At 52.7% G+C, this 24054-nt stretch overlaps 1 protein-coding gene across 1 annotated transcript in view; it reads left to right on the top strand.

Annotated features, from left to right (window-relative positions):
* BMP7 (bone morphogenetic protein 7) overlaps positions 1-5547 on the top strand; it is an 87240-nt gene extending 81693 nt beyond the window's left edge. The window contains exons 6-7 of the mRNA XM_027624209.2: positions 90-200; positions 3478-5547. Of these exons, the coding sequence (XP_027480010.1) occupies positions 90-200; positions 3478-3627 (261 nt within the window). The 3' untranslated portion in view covers positions 3628-5547. The remainder of the gene's footprint in view (positions 1-89; positions 201-3477) is intronic.
* Positions 5548-24054: the final 18507 nt, after the last annotated feature.

The raw sequence follows: 24054 nt of genomic DNA, 5'->3' as shown, positions 1-24054 counted from the left end.
GCTTGGTCCCCTGGGAGCACAGAGTCTGGCCTGCAGGAGTGGGCTGGGGCGAGAAAGCTCATGTGGGGCTCACGCTCTCCCTCCCGCAGGACTGGATCATCGCTCCTGAAGGCTATGCTGCTTACTACTGTGAGGGCGAGTGTGCCTTTCCTCTGAACTCCTACATGAACGCCACCAACCATGCCATCGTGCAGACACTGGTGAGTGTGGCCTGCGTGCCCTCCGGGCGTGCTCAGCGGGGTGGGGGAGGAGGGGGCGCCCGGCCCTGCCTTGCGCTCCTCCAGGCTGGGCCCTGACTTTTCACGGGCCTTGGGTGCTCCTCCTGTCGTGGGCCCCTTCCTCCATAAAAACGAAAAAAGATGAAAAACCATATTTTATAACAGCATTGGCATAAAGATGTGTGTAGTCTCCAACCGTAAAGTTCACGGATTTCTCCTAATTCGAAAAGAAATAAGAACAGTTTCAGGGGCTCCTAAAGGTATCTTGGCTCATGGTCACTGTGCCTCACGGTGAAGTCAGCCTTGGCCCTGCCACTCTCTGGGCGACTGTTCTTGGTTGTCCGCGTGTCTGCTCCGCATCCATAGGTGTCCCCACCCCTGGCCCCCAAAGTCTGGGCTTTCCTGGGTTCAGGCAGGCTTGAGAGCCCGTCGCCTCCCCGAGCGCATGTCTTTGCCCCCTAGCCTTGAACTTTGGGGTTCGGCCATCCAAGGGCATCTCCTGCAGGTAGATCCCGCACTGGGAGCTGAGGATGCCACCGGGAACAGCATAGACCTGGTCCCTGCCCTTGGGGCCTCAGTTTCCAGGGAGAGAAGCAGTCGGGTGAACGACGGAGGATGCGTGAGTGGAGGATGTGGTAGGAAGCCGGCAGACAGGACAGAGAGATGGGGCGGGACGGGGGCTGTTTCAGGCTGCACTTCCACGGGGTCCTTGCAGGATTCACTGTGATAAGAAGATAAGCTCTTAACAGGGTACCCAACCCTGGTGACCCTTGAGAGAAGTCATTTTTACTCTCCTGAAAATAGCAGCAGTGATAAAAATTAGGAACTTGGTTCTTCGGCTTAGGATCTGAGGTTCAGGGATCTTGGTTATCTAGCTCCCTGCCATAAACATTATTGGGGCCTTTCCCTGGCTTGAATGCTCCTGGTGACAGAGAGCTCACTACCCAGGGCCATCCCCTCTGTCCTACAGTTCTATTTGTTCTGAAGCTTTTGGCTTCTTTTGTTTAGTGGCAGACTTGTTCCTGCCCTATGTGTTATGTCTTGGAGAGAAAGCTCCCTTAGTCCTTTCATTTGGACCATGCTCTGCCCTTTGAGTGAAGGCTTCTCTTTTAGCCATGCTTTTCCAAGACCCTTCCTTCCCCAAAGGTAAACTCTGACGTCCTGCTCGGGATTGAAAGTCCTTGGGCTGGAAACCAGTAGTGCCCCCAACCTGTTCCTTGGCCTGGGCCTGTTCTCCTGTGCCCACGTGCCCCCTAAGGTCCTGCCCCATGCCCCTAGGAGGTGCCAGGGGGGTCTCCCAGGCTGCCAGGGGCACACCTCTGCCCTCCGAGCCCTGCTTCATGGCCCGTACAGCGGGAGCCTGGCTGTCCCCTCATCACCCACTCAGTCTGCGTGTCACTAGGGAGCTCTGGGATCAGAAGGAGCTGTCTGATTATCCTAACAAGAGGTTCTGTGGTCATGTTTAAAAAGAGGGAAGGGAAGGAAAAATAAAATAAGATGAAAATTGAGAGGAAGGCAGACCATAAGAGATGCTGAGCTCTAGGAAACAAACAGGGTTGTTGGAGGGGAGGTGGGCAGGGGAGGGGGTAACCTGGGTATGGGCATGAAGGAGGACACTTGGCAGAATGGGCACTGGGTATTATGTGCAACTGATGAATCTCTAAATTCTACCTCTGAAGCAAATAAAAAAAAAATGGTGGGGGGAGTCCTTGCCTTAGGGGAGTCCTAGTGAAAAACAGAGGAAATGAGCTGATGTCTGGGATTTGCTTTCAAATTATTCAAGGGTGGAGGAGGTGGGGGGGAAGGTTTAGATTTGTAAGGTTTGAAATCATCCATAATAAGAAGCTACTCAGTGTGCTGTCTTATGCCAGAGGTCACAGGCTGGAGACTTCCAGAATGCTTTCACTTGGCACACGTGGTGTGTTGGAAACCTGGAAGTTTCACATCCAAACAAAGCAGAACCAGGTCTCTGGCCTGTCCTGGACACTCGGCACACCCAACTGCACTGACTTTGGTTGGCCGCGGTCAGCTGGCAGCATCCGCCCTCGGGTTTGCCCCAACCCTCACTATTCCCTCTTGTCTTACTCTTCGCCTCCTTTGCTTGTCAGTGGTGCCTGCGTGGGCCCTTTGGGCCTTCGAGTTTGTTTGGCCCTGGCCCTCGTCCCCTGTAAGGTGCACAGAGTCCCACGAGCAAGAAGGAGCAGCAAACCTGCTCAGCTAGCTGGCTTCTTCCTTTATTCCTCCTTTCTAGACCCTCTTCTTTCTCGTGGACTTCCACCCAAGTGTTTGCCCAGGTTTGTCCTCCTAGTTTCACTGCTCAAGAGGCAGATCGTCTAGTATAATTTAGACCTGCACCATCCAATACAGTAACCACTTTTACACATGGCTCTTGAGCCCTTGAAATAACGACCAGTCTGAATCAAAATGCTTTGTCAGTCTAAAATATGCTAGGTTTTGAAGACTTGGTGCCAAAAAAAAAAAGTTCTTCATGGTAGGTGTGTGTTGAAATGATAATATATTTGAAATACTGGGTTAAGTGAAATCTATTGTTTACTTTTACCTATCTCTTTTCCTCTTTTCAAATGTGGCCGCTAGAACATTTTCAATTACAAGTGTGACTTGCATTGTATTTTTCTTGGACAGGACGGGTCTGGCGAAGCGGTCAGCCACTTTTTTCTGAAAAAGGCCAGATGGTAAATGTTTTTAGCTTTGTGAGTCATAAGGCCTCTGTTGCAGCTCCTAAGCTTGGCCATGGTCGTGCAGAAGAAGCCCTTGGTACTAGGGAACCAATGGGCGTGGTCGGGTGCTAATAAAACTTTATTCACAAAACCAGGCAGCGGCACAGGATCTGGCCTGCTGGCCCACTCTGTTTGACCCAGGTGTTCTCCACTTGGGGCAGATCTGCCTCCCAGGAGACATTTTTGGTGGTTGTGGTTGGCGGTCGAGTGCCCCTGGCTTCTCGTGGGGGACGCTGGTAAACACTCGGCCATGCACAGGACCGCGGGGCAGTGGAGAGTGACCTGGCCGCTGACTTCCCAGCTGTGTGCTGCGGACACCTCTATGCTCTGGGTCCCTGGTCTGCGCAACAGAGGTTATGCATCATGGGCCAGAACTGGAAGTGTCACATGCAGTCACTCCCCGGGGGAAATGTCGCGTGCGGTCACTTTGCCCAAGCAGTTGGCGGTCCTTAGAAATGAGGAGGCTGGGGAGCAGGGACCCAGCGCTTCTCACCACTGCCGCCGTTCACTGTGTGTTCCAGGTCCATTTCATCAACCCCGAAACGGTGCCCAAGCCCTGCTGTGCCCCTACTCAGCTCAACGCCATCTCTGTCCTCTACTTCGACGACAGCTCCAACGTCATCCTGAAGAAATACAGAAACATGGTCGTCCGAGCCTGTGGCTGCCACTAGCGCCTCCTGGAGGTCAGACCCTCTGGCGCCACACTGTTCGGGGTCCTCGGTCTCCCACCGCCCAGTGCCTCCCACCGCCCAGCACAGCAACTGCCTTTCGTGAGACCCGCCCTGCCCCTGTCCCCAACCTTAAGGGCGTAGGAGGATTAAGGAATTTGAGAGGCAAATGCCTTTTGATCAGGTTTTCATCCGCCTCCTATGGACAAGATCCTACACGCTGCGGCAGGCAAAACCTAAAGGAAAAGAAAATATAAAGAAAAATTGCCCAGCCACGATCATTGGCTATGAAGTCTCAGCCGTGCACTGACTCGTTCCCAGGGGTAATTAGGAGCACCCTTCAGCCAGGCCACCCAGCAGTGGGAGGAAGGGGGCACGGCCAGGGGTGGGCACGTTTGTGTCTGTGCGCAAGGAAAATTGACACGGAAGTTCCTGTAATAAATGTCACAATAAAACGAATGAATGAAAATGGTTAGGATGTTACAGATATATTTTCCTAAACAATTTATCCCCATTTCTTGGTTTACTCTGATTTCATAAACAGAAGCTATGGCCAGTGGAGGCTGGGGAGGCCCCCTCTCTGTTCCATTCTGGTTTCATTCTGAGGCTTGCAGAGGCCTGCTGTTTACATAGACTTGTCCAAATCCAAGGTTTGACCGGGAAGGGAGAGGGCAAATTTCTGCTTGGAGGAGGGGGTGTATTGACCTTGAAGGAAAAATATGTTCCATCCTTCGGCTGGGTGTGTGGCGGCAGAAATTAAATTAGGCATGTGGAGCGCCAACAGACATTTGGAATTGGTTTTCCAGCTCTCCGAGTGGTAGAAAATCAATGTGGAATGACAGGGCGGAAGGGACAGCAATCAGGAGAGAACCCACAACTTGACCCTGAACTCTAGCTAACAAGGCCCTATTTAAAGAAGTGCCAACGAAACCTCACTCTGGATAGGGGTGGGATGGGCAGGCATACTGTCCCTCCCCCAGCTGGGCTCCCCTGTTCGTCATGATTGGCAGCAGGACCCTGGAGTCTGGGTTCCAACCGGGGCCTCTGTAGCCACCTGTTCTCATTGGCAGACCCCTACCAAGGGCTCTGAAAACAATAAGCTCCTTGAGGTAAGGAGCAGATGGCACGGTGGAGAACTGCTAGGTGCAGGGTATGCTGGACGTGAATCTCAAATGGAAGGATCTAGAAACTGCTTTGGGAGTGATGTCCTAATTGAGCATTCCAATTCAAAGGTGCCATCTCTGATGTGGCTCTTGGCGTGAGCCTCCCTTGCCTTGGCCAGCGGGTCCCCTAAATGCTGTGCACCCAGCCTCTGGCTGAGACACAGGCCTTGCGGAGCTCTGGGCTGTCTGTTAACAAAGAACAGGGTTATCCAGGCGAGTCCTATGCCCCTGGAACCTGGTCCAGCAGGGAATCATTTCTCCACCTTGATTTAGTTGGTTCCTAGAAACACTGGGGCCCCATTTTTATTTTCTTTTATTTTTCTTCTTCAGTAGCTTAGGCCACAGCCTCCACTCTGCCTGGTCAATGGGGAAGAGTCACTGTTTTTGCCGTACTTTGTTTTATCTATTGGCAGACCTGGGGATTTCTGTGTGGTTCCCTCTTGGTGCAAGTTTTCTCACCACTCAAGCCCCACCTGGTTTCTGGCTAGCATCCTTTGTACATTGAAACATGTAAATAGTTGTTACAAAACAAAGAAATTATTTATGTCCATTGGAAGCTCATTTTACACCCTCCTTCGATCCCTTGTTCAGGATGATGAGCTCACTTCCCCCAGCCTGTTTGTTTTCTTATTTAAGACTATTTATTAATGATCAGACCAATGTACCTTCAGCTGTTGCATAGAGCAGTCTTCCGCGAATTTTCTGTATAAATAGACAAAATAAAAAGGGTTTTGACTTTTCAATAAAAGGAGACATTTGGTTCTGATTCTTGGGGCTGTGTATGTCTGTGTGTGTTGTTTTTTCTCTCAACTCCCGGACATTGGAGTTCTGTTGGTTTGCTAAGAACTCTCTGCCTTGGCCCCCACCATTAACATGCAGTTTATCATCCAGGCCCTGGGGAGAAAGGGGCGCTCGTCAATGTTTGGTGCAGCTGTGTGGGGCTCCAGGCAGGAGAGATGGAACCCAACAACAAATGGGAATTTGGTAGGCTCCACTACAAAGATCCTTGATTGAATTACAGTGCAGCTGTCAACAGCTGTTTCAAAGAGGCAGGGGGTAAATTAGCTGTGTTTACTGCTAACATAGCTTAAAGATTTAGTCATCCCAATAAAATAGAGGCACAGGAAAGAAAGAAAGGAAAAAAAAAAGGCGCAGTGGGGGAAGTGTACACCCCAAACTAAGGCAGCACAGGCCCCAGAGCCAACATTGTCCAGTGCAAATTATCTCAGTGGTTTGGGGGCTGCTGTTGGCTCCCAGCTCAAGCCGTGGAGGGACCCCTGGGGGCCTGGTGGAGGCAGCCCAGGGCCCGCCGCCTAACTGCGCACAGAGCAGCACTCAGCCATGCAGTGTGGAACAACAGCTCAGGTTCCTTCTTGCTTTGAAGTGCACACTGAGGTCACCTGATGGATGTTAGAACCCCAGCTGTTACTTGGCCAGACTGTTCGCTCTTCCCCCGTTGCCTCCAATGAAGCAGCCGCTCCTAACAAGTTCCAGCCCCTGTGATTTCCAAACCCTCCTGTCACTGTCCCGATGCGCAAGTTAGCTTTTGTTCTATTTCCAGGCCAAAGACCAGAGCCACAAACTGGAGGGCCAGATGCGGCCTGCAGACGTGTCTTCTCCCCCACCCCCACCCCTCCGCATGGTGTTTCTACATCTTCAAAAAATGAATTCATGGCCAACATGCTTTTGAGAACCAGAAGGTTGGGGGTGAAAAAAAAAATCCCCAGTTCTGGCTTCCCTTGAGAAATGGGCAGAGGTGGCTACCCTGGGCCACCTTCCTGCATGGAAACTCTCGGCTGGAGCCAAAGAGTGGTTGTTGCCATAGTCCCCACTACTCCCAATTGCCTCTCTCACGAAGGGGTGAACATCAGTTGCTGTTTGAATAGTTGCAGAGAGCTGGGTATTCGTACGCATGTGTCTATTAAGAGCAGGAAGGTAAAAGCTGGGCAGAGAGGGCCACGCCTTCAGGAAGAAGCAGAGAGGGCAGACATTCTTCATCCCTGGCACGCCCACCCCCCTGGTCTGGCAACTTTTGGGGGCCCTGTAGGCAGGTGTGTTGTGGCTGAAGCACCACACGTGGCCTCATCTTTAGCCTTCACATTTCCCTTCCTGCTTTCCACCTCTCTTGCTCGTTTTCACCGTGGAGCCGTTTTTCATCGCCTGCTCTCTGAGCTCCTGTGTCGGGTCCCATGGCTCCCACGGCTTGGCCTGACGTCCCTGCGGGCCACACTGAGCGGGTGCAGAGAGGTCCCCCAATCCCAGGTGTCAGTCCCTGAACCAGTGCCGGCTTCCCGGACCACCAGTGCAGGCCTTGGGTCTCCCTCCTGCTTCCACACTGCCCGAGGCCCTCCCTTGCGAGCGCACTGCTGAACTCGAAGCTCCCTCCCGGGCTGGGGCCGGCAGCCTTCCCTGTGAGTCCTCCCCTGCCTGCCAGTGACAGAGGCTGTGTGGGCCTCCCTGGGAGGCTGGGGGTTGGCTAGCGGTGGTCCCGGAGGCCATCTGCTCCGAGAATTCTCACACGTACATTCTGAGTCCTTCCCTCTGTTTAGATCTTTTGGAGAAGGTGAGTGTATTCGTTTCCTGGGGCTGCCGTCACTGGTTCCTACAGAATGGGGGCCTAAAACAGCAGAAATGTATTCTCACAGTTCCAAGGCCAGAAGTCACCAGTCAGGGTGTCTGCAGGCCTGTGCCGCGTGCAGAGGCTGCAGGGAGAACCCTGCCACGGGTCTCCGGGCCGCTGGGGCTGCTGGCTTCCTCGGCCTGTGGCTGTTCTCACTCCAGTCTCGGCTCTGTCTTCACATTGCCTCTGCCTTTCCTATGTGTCTTTCCTGTGCCTGTCTCTTAGAAGGACACTTGTCATCAGCTTTAGGATTCACTGGATAATCCGGGATGATCTCATTTCAACATCCTTAATTTCACCTGCAAAGACCTTTTTACCAAATCAGGTCACAGGTGCGATTAGGATGTGGACAGATCTGTTTTAAGGCCACATTCAATCCATTACAATGCAGCTCCTGGCCTCCTCTCAAGGCCTTGTTCCCCTCTCCCGCCACAAAGTTTTGGGGCCTAACGGAACTTCCTAGCCAGCCTCAGTAGGTCCTCACAACGTGCCTCAGGCCGTGCGTGCTGGTGCCGTGACGGTTGCAGCTTCCTGCGCTCTCCCGTGGCTGGAGTAGGGGCTTGGGAGCCCAACCCCAGCTCCCCGCCATTCCCATCCTGTGCCCACGCCCTGTTGGAGGCACTGACCTCCAGTGGGGCTGATGTGGCACAGGGGTCTGGGCCGGGTCACCGCTGGAGGAGCCGGCAGACCATACGCAGGGATGACCACCGTCGAGGGCGGCCAAACCTCGGTGCCCTTTATAGGAACGGGGACCGCTTGGAGGAAGCCCAACCTTCCCCTTTGGCCAGAAGCCTTCCTCCACTCACCTGCTCATGCACTAATTCCTGGTGTCTGCTGTATCCCAGCGCTGCCACGGGCCCTGGAGGTGGGCGACAGGACAAGGCGTCTGCCCCGCGAAGCTTGCACCTGGGGAGCACAGGAAACGGTACCTGGCATGACAGCATGGCTGTGCGGACCCCTCCCTTCATGCAAAATAATGCAAATTCACTTTTATGACTGTGTCGGAACAAAAACAAATATGTTAGGCGGACTCACATTCATTTCTTACCTTCTGATTTTAAAAGACATTAAGCCATTTTGCGGGCCCCTGACGGTACCACGAGCCCTGGGCACTGTCTCCGTGGTGCCTGATGGACAAACTGGCACTCATCGTGAGCGATTTAGTGGCAGGTAATGATGTGGATCAGGAATAAAACAGTGCGTGAGGGAAGGAAGTGTTGGCAGCCAAGCTCCTCAGACGGAGCAGCCAAGGAAGAGCTCCAAGGGGGGGCCCTTGCTGCTGAGACTCTGAAGGAAAGACAGAGCAGGCCTGTGAAAGGCAATGGAGCTACTGTAGGGAAGAGCATTTCTGCCTGAGGGATTAGCATGTACAAAAGCTCCGAGGCCCCAGTTGAACCTCTCCCACCTCCTCGTCTGCCGAGGCTGGAGATGGGGTGAGCACAGATGCCCTCACTTGGTTTTTGGGATGAGAAGTGACACCTGCTCAAAGTCATTGCTAGAGGCTGCTGAGAGGACACTCACTTCCCTGCTCTGGAGGAAGACCTCCCCTGCTTTCTTACAAATATCTGTTTGGAATGGAGGAGAATTCTCATGCCACCGAGTCAGCAGCACTGTGTGTTGGGCAGAGGGGCCTGCGATCAGTTACTTACTTAGCCGTGGGACCTTCACTGTGGGCAACTCTCCACCATCTCTGTGACCTCGGTTCCCTCATCTGTGAGATGGTATGGTGCTCACCTAGATTATTTAGGATTAGCATCAGCAGTATATAACATAGAAACCCCCGTAACAGTGGCTTAAACAAGATAAATGTTTCTCATTTAAGAGAAGCCTGAAAATCAGCTGTGCAAGGTCAGGATGGCAGCTCCACTGTACCATCTAGTCTCTTTCTACCTTTCTGCTCTGTCATCCTAATTCATGGCTTCCATCCTCGCAATTCACCTCATGGTCCAATATAGCTGCTGCAGCACCAGCCATCATATCCGTATTCTAGGCTGAATGCTCCCTTCAAGCAGCCATCCTAAAGAGTAGACACAAAATACCCATTCACCTCCAATTGACAAAAATACAGTCACATGACCACACCTGGCTGTCGGGGAGACTGCAAACTATAGTCTTTTATTCTAGGTGGCAATGTACATAGTCAAAAATCAGCAGTCAGGGTCCTATCTCTGTCAGAATTTTAGGGAGGCTGGAGCATCCTAAATAGCAATTAGCTATTTGTATTAGTTTTCTACTGCTACCTACCAATTACCAAAACTTGTTGGCTTAAATCATCACCCATTTATTATCTTACCCCTTCTGTGGATCAGAAGTGTGGGCAAGATGTAGCTGGGTTCTCTGCTCAGGAGCTCACAAGGATACAGTCAATGTGACGGAGGCTACATTTTTACCTGGAGCCTGAGTCTTCTTCCTAGTTCATTGGGGTTATTGGCCAAATTCAATTCCTTGCAGTTGTAGGACCAAGGACCCCATTTTCTTGCTGGCTGTCAGCCATGGGTCACTCTCAGCTCCTTTATAAGTGGACGTCTCACAATGTGGTCAATTCATTCTTCACAGCCAGTGGGAGGATCTCTTTTCTTTTAAAGGTTCACCTGATTAGGTCAGACCCACCAGGGTAATCACCCTTTGATTAACTCAGAGTCAGTTGGTTAGGGGCCCTAATTGTACCTGCAAAATCCCTTCATCTTTGGGAGCGATCATTATATGTTGGGCAGAAATCTGGGGGGCTTTGTCAGTGTTTTTCCTTGCGTCTCACCTAAGCTCCACTACACACCTCGGGTTACAGAGGATGTGAGAGGCACCACGGACACAGACGCTCCCTTGCAAGTAGCAGGCACACGAGATAGCGATGACTAGAGCTGAATGTAGGGTCCTCCCACTGAGAAGCTCCCCACCCCAGCAAATGAGTGGCACAATTTGAGTTGTGCCCAGAATCATTACCTTGCAGTCCCCAAATTCTTTGTAAAGTCACTCATCACCTCAGCTACTGTCATGTGTGCCTGAGGAGGACGATGGACTGACCTGTCTGGATCTTTGCAAAACACAGTACGAGCTCTGGAGCGCCCCCTCTTGGCCAACCCCCCTCCCCCCTCCCACCCCCCCCACCCCCGGCCCTGGGCACATGTAGTGCTTTATGCTTGAGCTCACTGAATGCTCGGGGCAAGCCTGAGAGCCATACGCTAACTGCCCTTCCCACTTTCGGGAGGTGGAGACCATGCTGGATGTTGGTGACCTGGGCCCTGCACACCTCCAGGGGGCGCTGTTTATCGGGGGGGTGTCAGTGAAAGCAGTGCTTCCAGGGCCCGCCCCAGCCCTGAGTCAGGGGGCCTCTGCTGGCAGGATGGACCCTCTCGCAGGGGACCCAGTCCTTACCGTGACTCGGCCCCACCCTCAGGCTGAAGTCTGTCCATCCCTTCCAAGGATACTTGCAGTGACCTCTCCCAGACACGTTTCCCTTCGCCTGCGGATCAATTCACCCTGGCTCAGATGGCTTCAGAACTCTGGCCCTGGCCTCTCTTGGTCTTAGATTTGAGAAAATAAAAATAGAAGAGGAAAAACACAAAGCTCTCCAAAGCCTTTGGAGTTGAGACAGCTGTTTGGACGGAGGCGAAGTGCACCTGGCCTGGGGGGGCGGTGTCTGCTCCGGCGGGTGGCCCTCTCTCAGTCTCAGACTCGCGGCTAGCAGGCCCAGGAGGCGGCCCAGGGGGCAGGGGCTCCAGACTCCCCCCACCCCAACTCCACGGAGCACAAGTCCCAGAGCTGGCCCTCCTTGAAGGGCTATGCGCCTTGAGGTGTGGCCACTAATCTTGTCACAACACTGGTGACCAGTGACAGTCATTGCAAGATGGTACCAACTCCCCCCGTGCTGTGCGCCCAAGGCAGCCACACGGGGCTCTGGGCTCCGAATGGCCCTTTGCTGGGTTGGATGTGCTGTAGTCACCGTCCATACAACTCTTCCCACCTTTTAAGCAAGCCCCCCTGCCCTATCCTCTGCCGGGCCATCCCGTGCCTGGTGAGTAGAAAAGACTTTGATGTCAGGCCCGGGGTCCAGTTTGGTCCCCCCCCATCTCTGCCGTTCAACGAGTGCATTTTGAGCCCCGACACGCTGTGGCCAGTGTTCTGGGCACCGAGGATACACCATGATGGGGTGTACGGGGGCCCCATGCTCTTAGCACATCCACGGGCAGAGAGAGAAGGAGAGCAAATAAGCAACCAAGGAAAGGAGCTGACAACGGTGGGTGTTGGGTAGGGATCAGTGGGGGACCCAGAGGGGAACAGAAGGCACTCAAATCAGGACCACTTGAGGAGGGCGTCAGAAAGGGGGTATAACAAGGGTGTGCGGGCAGAGTGTACAGAAACCCCACGTGTAATGCCTACAGCATGCCTACAGGGCTGCACGCTGACCCCAAGGGAGAGACACGAGGCCGGCAGACGTGTGATGGGCAGGGGGTGATTCTCAGCCTCCGCACCACTGCCATTTGGGGCGGGTCATTCTCTGTTGCGGGGCGTCCTGTACACTGTAGGATGCTTAGCAGCATCCCTGGCCCCCGTCCTCTAGGTGCCAGTAGCATCCCCCAAGTCGTGACAGCCACTTATGTCCCCAGACATTGCCAGATGTCCCCTGGGAACACAATGCTCCCAGTTGAGAGGCACCAATGGAGAGAAACTGAAGTCAAGCCCAACATGGCAGGAGCCTGGCAGCTCGGGGGAGTGTTTAAGGGGCGGGAGCCCCCTCCTGCCTTCCGGAGAACCCCCGTGATGTCCAGCCCGCTGGGTTGGTGACAGAGTCTGCTCTCTGGCATTGCCTGCCTCGTTGGGAGGGCCGTGAGCACCTGCGGGAGGCAGTGGGGGGCGGGCAGTAGACAGCTGGGCACTTATTCCAGGGGACGGATGAAGGAAAACTCCTATAGCAGGTGGGGCCACTGGACATAGGACTCTGCCCTGTTAAGGAAAGAACGTGAGCCTCTTGCAAGCTGGCATACCTCGAAGCACCACGTAGGGACCACATAGCTCCCCGAAGCCCCGGCTTCCTCTTCTGTAAAATGGGCACAGTAGTAATAACCTCTTAGGGACGTTGGGGGCATTAAAGGAGAAGATGTAAGCCGAGCACATACCTCAGGGCCTGGCTCAGTGACGCCGCCAGAGCGACCCTGTTAAACAAGAGACCTCTGCTCAGAACCGTCCCCGAGCCCCGCGCCCCTCCCAGTGAAATAACCCAAAAGGCCCACAGCATCTGCCCGTCCCTCGGTTTCCTGGGACTGCTGTAACAAGTGACCAGAAACTCAGTGCTTTACAGCAGCACAAACTTACCCCTTCCGGCACAAACTTACCTCTTCCAGAAGGTCAGGAGGCGTCTCAGGCCTCAGGAGAGGGCTGGTTCCTTCCAGAGCCTGGAGGGCGCCCACCTTTTCCAGCCTTTTCCAGCTACTAGAGCCCCCCTGCCATCGTGCCTCGGCTGCAGCCCCTTCCCCCAGCCTCAGGGCAGCAGAAAGGCATCTTCCAATCCCCGCACGTCTTTCTCCGGTCCGCTTCCTTCCCTCACAGGGACCCCTGGGTTCACGTTGGGCTCACCCACATAATCCAGCCTGGTCTCCCCGTCTCCACATCCTTAACCACACCTGCAAAATCCCCAGTGTGAGGTGGGATGTGATTAAAAAATAAATAAATATCTGGTCTCTCTCTCCAGTTCCTGGAGCATCCCAAAACCCTTGGGATGTCCTGAGGGATGGGAAGAAGGGGTTTTCGAGACATCTGATTCCCATAACTAGCTCCCTCCAGCCGCACCGGAGTTCATGCCAATGAGGTGACTCTTGCCTGAACCAGAGGGATGGACCCTGGGATTGGAGGGTTGGAACTTCCAGCCCAATGCCCTGGCCTCCGGGAGGCAAGAGGGGCTGGAGATTGAGTTAATGACCATTGGCCAATGGTTGACCCAATGCTGCCTACTTAATGGAACATCCATAAAATCCCCCGAAAAATGGGGTTTGGGGAGCTTCCCAACTGGTGATCATAGTGGGGTGCTGGGAGGGTGGTGTGCTGGAGAGGGCCTGGAAGCTCTGTGATCCGCCTCTCCCCCCCATACTTGGCCCTGGGCCTCTCGACCCTTTGGCTGTTCCTGACTCGTGTCCTTCAGAACAAACTGGTAGTCGTAAGTAACTCGTGAGTTCTGCCAGCTGTTTTAGCTAACGATCAAAACTGAGGGGGCGCCCGGGTGGCTCAGTCCGTTAAGCCTCTGCCTTCTGCTCAGGTCATGATCCCAGGGTCCTGGGACTGAGCCCCACATCGGGCTCCCTGCTGAGCCGGGAGCCTGCTTCTCCCTCTGCCCTCCGCTCATGCTCTCTCTCCCTATCTCTGTCTCTGTCTCTCTCAGATAAATAAATAAAATCTTAAAAAAGAAACCACAAAAAACTGAGGAGGGGCTGTGGGAACCCCCAATTTATAGCAGTGGTCAGAAGTACAGGTGACTCCCTGGGACTGACACCCCGTGTCTGACGTGGGGGCCGTCTGCGGGTGAGCCCTTAGCCGGCGCGTCTGCCCGAGCTCCGGGTAATGAGTACCAGAATTGAAGTGCATCAGAGGACACCGAAGATTCGAAGACTTGTTTGGTTTGGGGGACTCCCTCACTTCACTGCCACATTTGGTGTCAGAAGTGTTGTAGGTGAAAACAGTTGACACAAAGTAGCGTATGTCACCTCTGCGAGGTACTGTATTCACAGAGTCCAGAGATTAGGATGTGGACAGAGTTGAGGGGACATTAATCAGGCTCCCGCACCTCACCCCATGTCCTCCCCCTGTACCTGCCCTGCTGCAGCTGCACACCTTCCTTGCCCTTCCCAACACCCTGGGCGTGCCCTTCCGCAGGGCCTTTGCCCTGGTTCCAGCCCCGTGCCAGGAATGCCGTTCCTCCAGACAGCGGCAGGCTGTTCCCTACTCTTCGTCAGGTCTTTGCCCCAGGTCACGTGGTGCAGGAGCCCTATTCACGGCAAGGACTTTAGTCTGTTTCGGTCGCTGTGTTGTCCCCAGGGCCCGGCCCAGGGCTTGGCACATAGCGGGGCTTCCTTGACTTGTTTGAGGAATACACGTCATTACTGTCATTCACAGGCTTGGAATCAAACGGGGTCTGCCTCTTGTAGCTGCACGAACCTGGGGAGGCCTTAACCCTGGCCCTCTGCGTCCCTGCCTTTCAGATCAAGGCTAGGGCCAGGGGTCTCTCAGTCAGCCTCACCTGATGGGCACCTTGGGCCGCATTTTGGGATCATCAGTGAGAAGTTTCTCAGGTGCGCCCAGGCGCACCAACGGAGCAGTGAACCCTCTCGCTGACTTCCACCCCAGCCCCGTGGTTGTGTTCTCTGCTTTTCCTGCTCTGTGACGGAGGGTGGCTGGGGAATTGGGAACAATGCATCTGACCTTGCTCTCTTCCCAAGAACAGTTTGTGTGTGTGTCGGGTGGGGTTGGGGGGACGGTGGGGGCCCAGGTGGAAGTGGGCGGGGGACTGGGGGGAGGACACGTGGACCACAGTTTGCTCAGAGGCCTGCACCTTTGTACTTGACCCTCAGTGGTGTGTATCCAACTTAAGTTACAGAAATGCTGAATAAAAGCGGTTTCCATTGTTAAAGCCAACAGAAAAATTACATATTTGAGCTCTGACCCTCTAACCGAATCCAGACCCGGGATCTCTCTATCTTAGGAGGTTTTAGCAGAAGTCCTCTGACACATTCCATCTAGTCCGGAGCTGAAGAGCAGAGGCTTTGCCCACCCACCCCCAACCAACCCCCACCCCGTGCCCCGCCTTGGCCTGGGGGGCGGGTGGGTTGTCCAGAGGTGCTAGGAAGGGGATGGAAATAATCACTCTGAGCACATTTCTCCCCCAGCTGCCTTCGGGGAGGATGGTTTCTCCAAACAAGCGCCGGTCTTTGTTCTACTCTTGGGTAGCGTGTTGACGAGGGGCAGGATGACAGATGCCTGTGCCCCATCCCATCCTGCCCTTCTGAGTGGTCCCTAAAATAATACCATTAGTGGGGCCAAGCAGAGGCTCCTTATCTTCGGAGTGGGCCTGCTGATAACGCCGAGCGGGTCTTCTCAGAAGTCCTGGGCTGAGATGGGGTGGCGGTTGTGGGCTTAATGCACCGCAAGGGTCTTCGCCTCCCAGCCAGCCTGGTGACATTCCAGGGATATAAATAGCCCAGGGGGCTGGAGGCCTGCTGGTTGCGGGCGTGACATTGGTGGCAGTCTGGCCCACGGGGTCCGTGACACCCTCAGAGTCACACGTGTGCAGAGAACTGCCACTGCTCCTCACCACGTGTCCTGAGCCAGAGTGGGGCCGCTGGGCGCCGGGGGTGCTCGGTGGGCTCGCCCCGGACGGCGTCTCTTCCCGCCTTTGCCCAGCTGTGACCTTCAGCATCAGCCTGAAACCTCTGTCTGGCCGCCTACGGCGCGCTGTCAGAATGCTCCTGCGCTGAACACGGATGATTCCTCATCTTAGACTTGGAAATAAACAGCAGCTCACCGGAAGAGGTAAAACATCGCATAGAGATCCAACCTTCTCCTCTCACTGGACGTAAAACGCTACGCATATTTCCGTGCCTCTGATCTGTTGATAAATGTCCCAACTCGTCCATTCAACACACCCGACACCCGCAAGGACTTCACTCCTGCCTCCCCCGCCCGGCAACGGCCGGGAAAACGAGCACGCAGTCGGGAGGACACGCCAGCAGGCTGGGCGGTGACCCACAGAAGACACCATCCTCTGATGCCCCACACCAGCAAGGGGCAGCCCACCAGCCATGGAAAGTGGCTCACAGGCGAAACAGCCGCTGGAGACAAAGGGACAATCACGGGGGGCATGGCGGTTACTCTGGCCAAGTCAGGACAGGTTTTCAGAGACGACTCCTCCGAGAAGGTGACATTTCAGCCGAGACAGGACGCCAAGGGGAGTTCCCATCAGCCCAGGCCCCCGCCACCCCCTGGACAAGGGAAACAGTCAAGGTCATATCATTGCATTTATTCTGGGTTTTCTACCGAAAGACGACATCCATGCAGAAAAGGGCACAAACTTGCAAGCGTGGATATTCACCGAGTGAACCCCGAGCGATGGTCTCTGCACCGGGAATAAATCAAGAAACAGCATCATGGCCCCAAGAGGCCTCTTCCGAGAGAGCCCCGCCTCCCAGGGTAACCACTGCCCTGAATCTCAACCCCCCTCCCCGCCAAAATTGGTTCTGCCTGTCAGAGAAGGTTACGCAAACAAAATAGAATGATACCTGTTCTCGTGTGTCCGGCCTCTTTTCCTGAACATTATGTTGGTAACGTTGTGTTCAGTTGTCATCTGTTCATTTTCACTGCTCTGTCCTATTCCATTATGTGAATGTAGCAAATTCCTTTACCCGTTCTCCTGCTGGTGGGCGCGTGGCGGCTTTTACAGCTTCTGCTGAGGGAGGAGCTGCTGCTCCGAGAGGGGGAGGTCTCCTCGTTGCTGCCCCGTGCGCCGTGGCCGGGTGCGGGTCGGGGCATTTCCACTCACTGTCCCAGTCCACCCCGCAAGAGAGATGCTGTCACTGGCCCCCAAGAATGTGTGGAGGGCCACATCTACCAAGGAGGCCCCCCTCGTCCCCACTCACACAGAGGCGCTTGGCAGGGTTAGAAATGGCCCCAGGGAAAAGGATTTGGACCCAAAGAGAGCAAGTCACTTGCTACAGTCACACAGCCAGGAACGGGGTTCGAACTCAGGTCTGTCACACTTTAAATCTTGCTCTGACCTCCCGCCCTTTTCCGGCTTTGAACATCACCAACGCAGGAGCCCCCCGTCAGAGAACTTGAACCAGAATCCAGGGAAACGGCTTCTTGCCAAAACCTGTATGTGGATGAATTAAAACAAAAACAAGTGACCTCACTGGTCATCTACCAAGCACAGCATGAAGAGGGGTTTTGGCAGGGCTCCTGCTCACTGACCACTCTAGATGAGCAAACCTGATAATTCAGGCGAAAGAATTCACTTTGTTGCGGCAGCCCCCACCCACGGGAAGCCTGGCAGGTCCACTGGGAACGCCGCTCTTGCCAGGACAGCTGTGGAAAGGAGAGTGATGTGTTTATTTATTTAGGATTTATAGATGGACTGCTTCCCAAAAAAAAAGGTTTTGTGGGAGGCTTAACAAAAAGCTTAAACATATGAAAAATAGGAAGATTAAAAATAAAATTGGAGTAGCGGTTGGTGAAGATAATGGCCCTGGCACCTGGGATGGGACGACCACACAAATATTCGAGGGGCCACCCCGTGGGAGGTGAGCATGACGCTGACTGCCTGGAAGGCAGACCAGAAAAACAGAAACACTGGGCCCTCACTAGAGTGACCAGCCGTCCTGGTTTTGCCCGGGACTGACCGGTTTCCTCAGAGGGTGGGAATTTTGGTACTGTAACTGAGAAAGTCCCAGGCGAACTGACTTGAGTCCGCCACCCCAGCCCTTGGTGCCATCACGTGAGCTGCCAAATCCAGCTGTACTTGAAAGCAGGCCACCACCCCCCCTGCTTTGCAGATGTGTACGCCAATGAATTCCTCGTATTTCTTGTTCTTCCCATAGAAAACTGGGCTTTTGTTACTTTTTACATTTAATCTCTATTTATGCAGAGGTAAATAAAAAATTAAACTGAATACAAATTTATAATAAAGAGCATCTGTAGTCTAGCCCCCGCTCCGGCACTGGTCCTGTTCTCAGTGGGGATACAGAAGGGTGTCTGCCATTCTGAACTTTATTGCACTGGGCACCTGATGAGCACTTGCAATGTGGACATCAGTGCCTTCTAGAAGAAAGCACTTTTTTTTTTTTACTCTTTTGACTCTTTCTTCTCATATACCTTTGTATTACTACAAAATAGGTTCATACTGTTCTTTCTTGATTTCTTATTTTAAAAACATTATTCACTGACCTCTCATACAGAACATGAGGACTGAACACCTTACACTATCTCCATATGTAGACTTCTCTCCCACATCCTGTTGATCTATTGATCATTTGCCAAAAATTGGCACAATGAACATTTAGTATTTACATAACTATGGCCATGGAAACACTGTTTACCTCGATGCCATGTAGTATATTAGGCATCATTTCTTTTCCTGCACAACCGTTTGTTTTTCCTGAAGTTTATGATTGCCTCTAGAAAATAATCTGCTCAGTTTTCTTTGTGCCTTTAACTATGTCTTTCTCCAACTCTTCAGAATTCTAAATTTTTTTCAACACAAACACGTCAGATAATCTACTGGGTGACTCTCTTTTTGTTTTGGTTTTTCAGTTATTCCTGGCTTTCTCTCAGTGGCTTCCAGGCCTGCTACAAGGCTGGAACTTCCCTTCACACCACCCGGGGATGCGCTTTCATCTCCCCTCTGTGCTGAGCCCAGAGTTCCTGGATCCCATGCCTTCGTCTTTCACGGTTTATGCTATTGTATGTTTGGAACCAGTCCTCCAGAAGCTGCTGGGGTGAAATACATGGGAGGCAATTTTTTGAAACTTCTAATATCTGAAAATATCGTTCTATCTCACACTTTGATAATTTAGCTCAATATAAAATGTCTCATTTAAGAATAATTTTCCTCCAGACTTTTGAAGGCCTAGTAGGGCTTGGCTCATGCTCTTCAGAGTTGCAACATTTCCAGGATTGCTGTTAAGAAGTTTGGGGCTATTCTGATTTCTGTTTATTTGTATATGAACTTCCCCTCTTTGTCTGGGAAAACTTGGAGTGTCCTTTTTATCTCTAGTTTTCCAAGAATTGTTAATGCTATGATAATTTCTCCCTCCATCCTATCTCCTCTTTCTAGAATTCTTGCTAGTTGTGAGCCAGGTCCCACCATGGAGCCTCTGATTTCTACTTTTCCATCTCCAGGTTTTTACGCCAAGTTTTGGGGTTTTTTTTTTTTTTTTTTGTACTTTTATCCCTCAATTATTGTATTGACTCTCTCGTTACAGGTTTACAAGAGGACATTCTTGCTTCTCCAAAAGTTGTTTTATTTTTTTTTTAATCACATTTCTTGTACAAATTCAATCTTTTATCCCTGTGAGAATATCAACCGAGCTTTTTGGTTTTCTTCTTCTCAAGAGCATTTCTTCTCTCTGCATTGTCTTTGTTTCCTGCATGTTCGGTTGTTTTCTACGTGCACGTTTTGGTTTCTGGGTCTGATGTAGAGGCAGTCCCTGTGGCAGTTGAAGGGGGAGGCCTCCCCATTCCCCACACTGACTTGCACTTAAGTGCCCTGTTTTCACCAGAGGGTCACCCCATCTTCTCCCTTCTGACATCCCTGGTTATGGAGAGTCCCACATTTCATGTCTCTGTGGGGTACACCTCCCATCTCCTTCCAGAGAGGGGCTAGATCCAGGAGCCTGATTGTCTGGGCCTCTTGTCATTGCTTGCCTTCCACCCACCCCTTGTGTCTCAGAGGGCAGCTTTCCTGCTGGGCTGAGCAGGTTGTCTTCATTCATTTGGTTTCCATTTCTGAGGCCTTTGTGGGTGTCTTTTATCTGCTCTTGTCCTCCCTTCTATCCCTATTGTTCTTTAGGTTTATACCTTTATTTAAAAATGTGTTACCTTTGCAGCCGGGGCTCTGGATGGAACAAAGGAAAACACACGTGTTCGATTCCCTGAGTTCACTGGGAATGAGGTGACTAACTTCGCCCTGATTTGCCCAGGACGTTCTTGGTTTTGAAACTCAAAATCCTACATCCCAGGAGATCCCTCGATCCTGAGACACTGTCCTTCTCCAGCTGTAGCTTCTGAGTGTCTTCCATCCCATGGATTGTCTGCACCCATCTGAGTTCAGCGTTCCCTGAACAGCCACGAACAGTGTCCCTGCTCATCCAAGGAGTGAGGCCTCACAGCCTCAGAGAATGATGCAGACCGCATCACTCACATCACAGACACTCACGAGTGTCTGGAAAAGTCCCTGTATTTCTGGAAACCCCAAAGATAACCGGCATGCATGACTATCATTACTGAAATTGCCAGCTACAGCCGAGACGTGCAAGTCCACTGGCCTCCCGGCGGTGCAGCCCCCGCCTGCTCTACCTCTGTAATTAGAAGAAAGCATTTTAAATTGTTCCAGTCCAAACAAGACCTGGAAGTACAGAGAACAGTCTGGTCATAAGGGCTGGAGGTTAACAGCCGCCGTGGAAGAGCCTGGAAAGACTTACTCACGGCCAAGGGCAGGGCTGGAGGTGATGTTCTCACTGCCTCTGCTGCAATAGGGTTTGTAGAGGGAAGGGGCAGCAAGGGGTCCCTCAGCACCCCCAGCCTGCCCCACGGGAACCGGCATATGGGAGGGGCCCTTTTACTTGGTTGAGCCTTCTCTAAATTCTGACTAAACGTGCATTTGGAAGAACTAGCACTTAAAGAGGCAAATATTGCTATGCTGAGTTGAGCTCAACAGCCACTCACACCTTAGAGGAAATTAATTTACACAAAGAGGGAAGGAAGCTCAGCACAAGGCAGTTGCTAGAGGGTCAGTGGGAAGGTGGCAGCAGAGGAGGGGCTGAGGGAAGGAAGACCAAGGTGTGCGCCCTGATGGTGGGCCCCTGCAGTTCAGCCCCAGCTCCACCCCCTTGCTGGCTGTGTTCTTTGGCCTCCTTGAGCCTCGGTTTTCTTATCGGCAAAATGGGTATAATTACAGCATCTACTTCATAGGGCTGTTGTGAAGATTAAAAAGAAAAACAACACCATGTGCTTGGCATATTATGATACTATGGAACATCATAAGTGCACAATGACTGGTGTTACTATCGGTGTTATTATAGTTACCAGGCTTATTTTGCCATTCTTCGAGGGACCCACCTGACTCTACCAGTGGAAATTATCCCCACCCCACTGTAGGTTGCCACCACCTGAGACAGAGGGCACGGGAAAGAGCAGATCTTAAGCCAGCCACAGCTAAGTGAGACCATGATTAATTGGAATTCAACGAAGCAGCCTGCCCATTTACCCAGATCCTGCTTCTCCTGGCACTGACGTGTCTATACCCCACAACCAGTGCAGAACAAGCAAGGACCTGCCCGGCAGGTCCTGGCAGAGGGTGGAGCCCGGCCAATCGCCTGGAAGCATCTCCACCTGCCTCCGTCACTGGAAGTGATGCTCCAGGCTCTGTAAGAGCACAGGCACTCAAGGGAGGTCTGCTCAAGCTGTGTGGGTCACCGCGGAGGCGAGCCAAACCAACCGGGGCATCACAGCAAGAGTCTAACATCAAGGGGTCATGGAGAAAGGTGATCAGACTTGTTCATTCTCTCCATCTCCTCTGGCTCGGAGATTTCTGATCACTTGAGCTCTTTCCAGCTTGGGTCCTTCTCTGGAGGCACCGTGGCACCGTCCCCACATCCCTTCATTTGTCTGATAAACATGCAGCATGCGGAGCACCCAGCCCCCGGCCCCAGTCCTAGAGGAACTCAAGCTCACAGCCTCGGGTGGAGACTGACACAGGCTGTCAGGCCCACTGTTCTCGTGGAAATGAGGGAGGGGGTCAATGAGGGAGTGGGAGAAAGAATGAACGACGAACTAAAAGATTTGGTATGGTTGGGGTAAGCACAGGTGTGGTGGGAGCCCACAAGCCTGAGGGACCAGAACCCACACAACTGCTAAGAATTCCCAAACTAAGCAAGGCCCTCCCCGTCCCTCCTGTGCCTCCTGCCCCCTAGTCCCCCTGGCCCTGTCAGTCCCTCACTTCCATTTCACAAAAGCCCAGGAACAACCCGGGCTGTGTTCAGAGCACGGAACAGAGGAGAACATTGAGCAAGCAAAATATAAAATTCCTTTTAGTGGTGGTGATCCTGGGGCGCTTAGGTAAAAGAAGGAGCATTCAAACACTCACCGATTTGAATGTCTGTCACAAATACCTGGTAAAACATTTTGAGGCATTGATGAATGTTCCTTCTGCCTTTTCTTCCTGCCCGGAACATGGGTGTGATGCCTGGAGGCTCAGCTGCCATCTTGCAACTATGAGGCGATAAACATGAAGATGAAGGGAGAAACGGGGAGAGACAGGGAGCGAATCAGAGGGTCAGAGAGGGACACACACACAAGCATTGTAGGGAGAGAGAAGGCAAAGAAGGGAAAGAGAAAATGAGAGAGGGAGAGGAAGAGGGGCTGAAACCCCACATGAGTCACCACAACTTCATTTGAAGGCTAACTGCTCTGGGGACCCCCCCATCTGGTACCACTGTCCTGAACCTTCTGTCATCTGCAGCCGGAAACAAAGCGAGGGGGCCCTTCACCTCCTTGGCAAAGTCAGAAAGTGCTAAGGAGGGTCTGGACATCACATGTCCCACCAGCGACTCTTTGTGACCTCAGTTTCTGCTCTGGAATGCCGAATGGAGTAAGCAGCAGGAAGGAGGGATTCCTCCTGGTTGGTATATTTATTCGAGGCCTCTCCCCGGAGGACTTGGCAGTGAATGTATTTTCCTAAAGAGGAAGAATAAACACAGAGAACACAGCAGGGGAGTGGTGCAGGCCTGGCACACACGCAGCTAGGACCACGAGCGTGGGCACGTGCATGCGTGGGTGCACACGTGCGTGCAGGCAGGGGCACTGTGCTGTAATCATCACAACAGCCATTGTCCAGCACCTCTGGAATTGGCGAAAATATACCAAAATATACCATTCAGACAACTCAGCCACTTGCGATACGCAGGTCAGTGTTCCTAGTGCATTCGCATCCGTGCATCCATCACTGCGGCTCGGGGCGTGTTCTCCTCACCCCCAAGAGAAACCCCAGACTCATCAGCAGCCACTCCCCAGTTCTGTCTCCCTACCCCGCCCCGCCCCCCAGCCCCGGCCCCTGGCAACCATGAATCTGCCTCCGTGTCTATGGAGTCCTCCATAGGAGGACTTCTTTCCCCACACGTCACGTTTCCAGGGCTCATCCACCCTGCAGCAAAGTACCCCCACTTCCCTCACTTTTATGGCTGAACAATGTTCCACTGTGGGAGAGACCGCAGTTCCCCTACTCATTAGTCAGTGGGTAACTGGGCTGTTTCCACTAATGCTGTCATAAATATCCACGTGCAAGTTTTTAGGTGGACATGTTTTCATTTCTCTTGGCTGTCCCCTGAGTGGAATCACTGGGTCATGATAACTCTAGGTTTTAACTCTTGAGGAACTGCCAGGCTGGTTTCCAGAGCGGCCACACCATTAGACATCCCCACTGGCCTCACACAAGGGTCCTGATTTCTCCACACCCTCGTCAACACCTGCTTTCGTCTGTCTCTGATTCTAGCCTTTGCAATGGGTGTGAAGTGCTATCTGCCTGTGGGTTTGATGCGCATTTCCCTGATGACCAGGGATGTGGAGCATCTTTTCAGGGGCTTTTGGCCATTTATACATCTTCACTGAAGAAATATCTTTTCAGATCCTTTGCCACTGTTCCAGTTGGGTTATTTGTCTGTTATTAACAAAGCACTTCTGTAGACCCACACTTCTGTCCCACCTCACTGCTTGCAGAGTAGGCTTCACTCTGTTGTCACCCCCACCGTACAGACGAGGAAACTGAGGCCCGACAAGGTCCCCCAGGGATGGCTACCTCATTTGCAGGGTCCAATGCACAAAACTGAATGCTTTGTTCAAAAATCATTGTGGATTTCAAGACGGTGACAAGCAGAGCCTTAAACCAGACAGGGACCT

This window comes from Zalophus californianus, chromosome 8, assembly GCF_009762305.2.
Source record: "Zalophus californianus isolate mZalCal1 chromosome 8, mZalCal1.pri.v2, whole genome shotgun sequence".
Lineage (NCBI taxonomy): Eukaryota > Metazoa > Chordata > Mammalia > Carnivora > Otariidae > Zalophus > Zalophus californianus.
The sequence above is the reverse complement of the archived record's forward strand: the minus strand, read 5'-3'. Positions and strand labels throughout refer to the sequence as shown.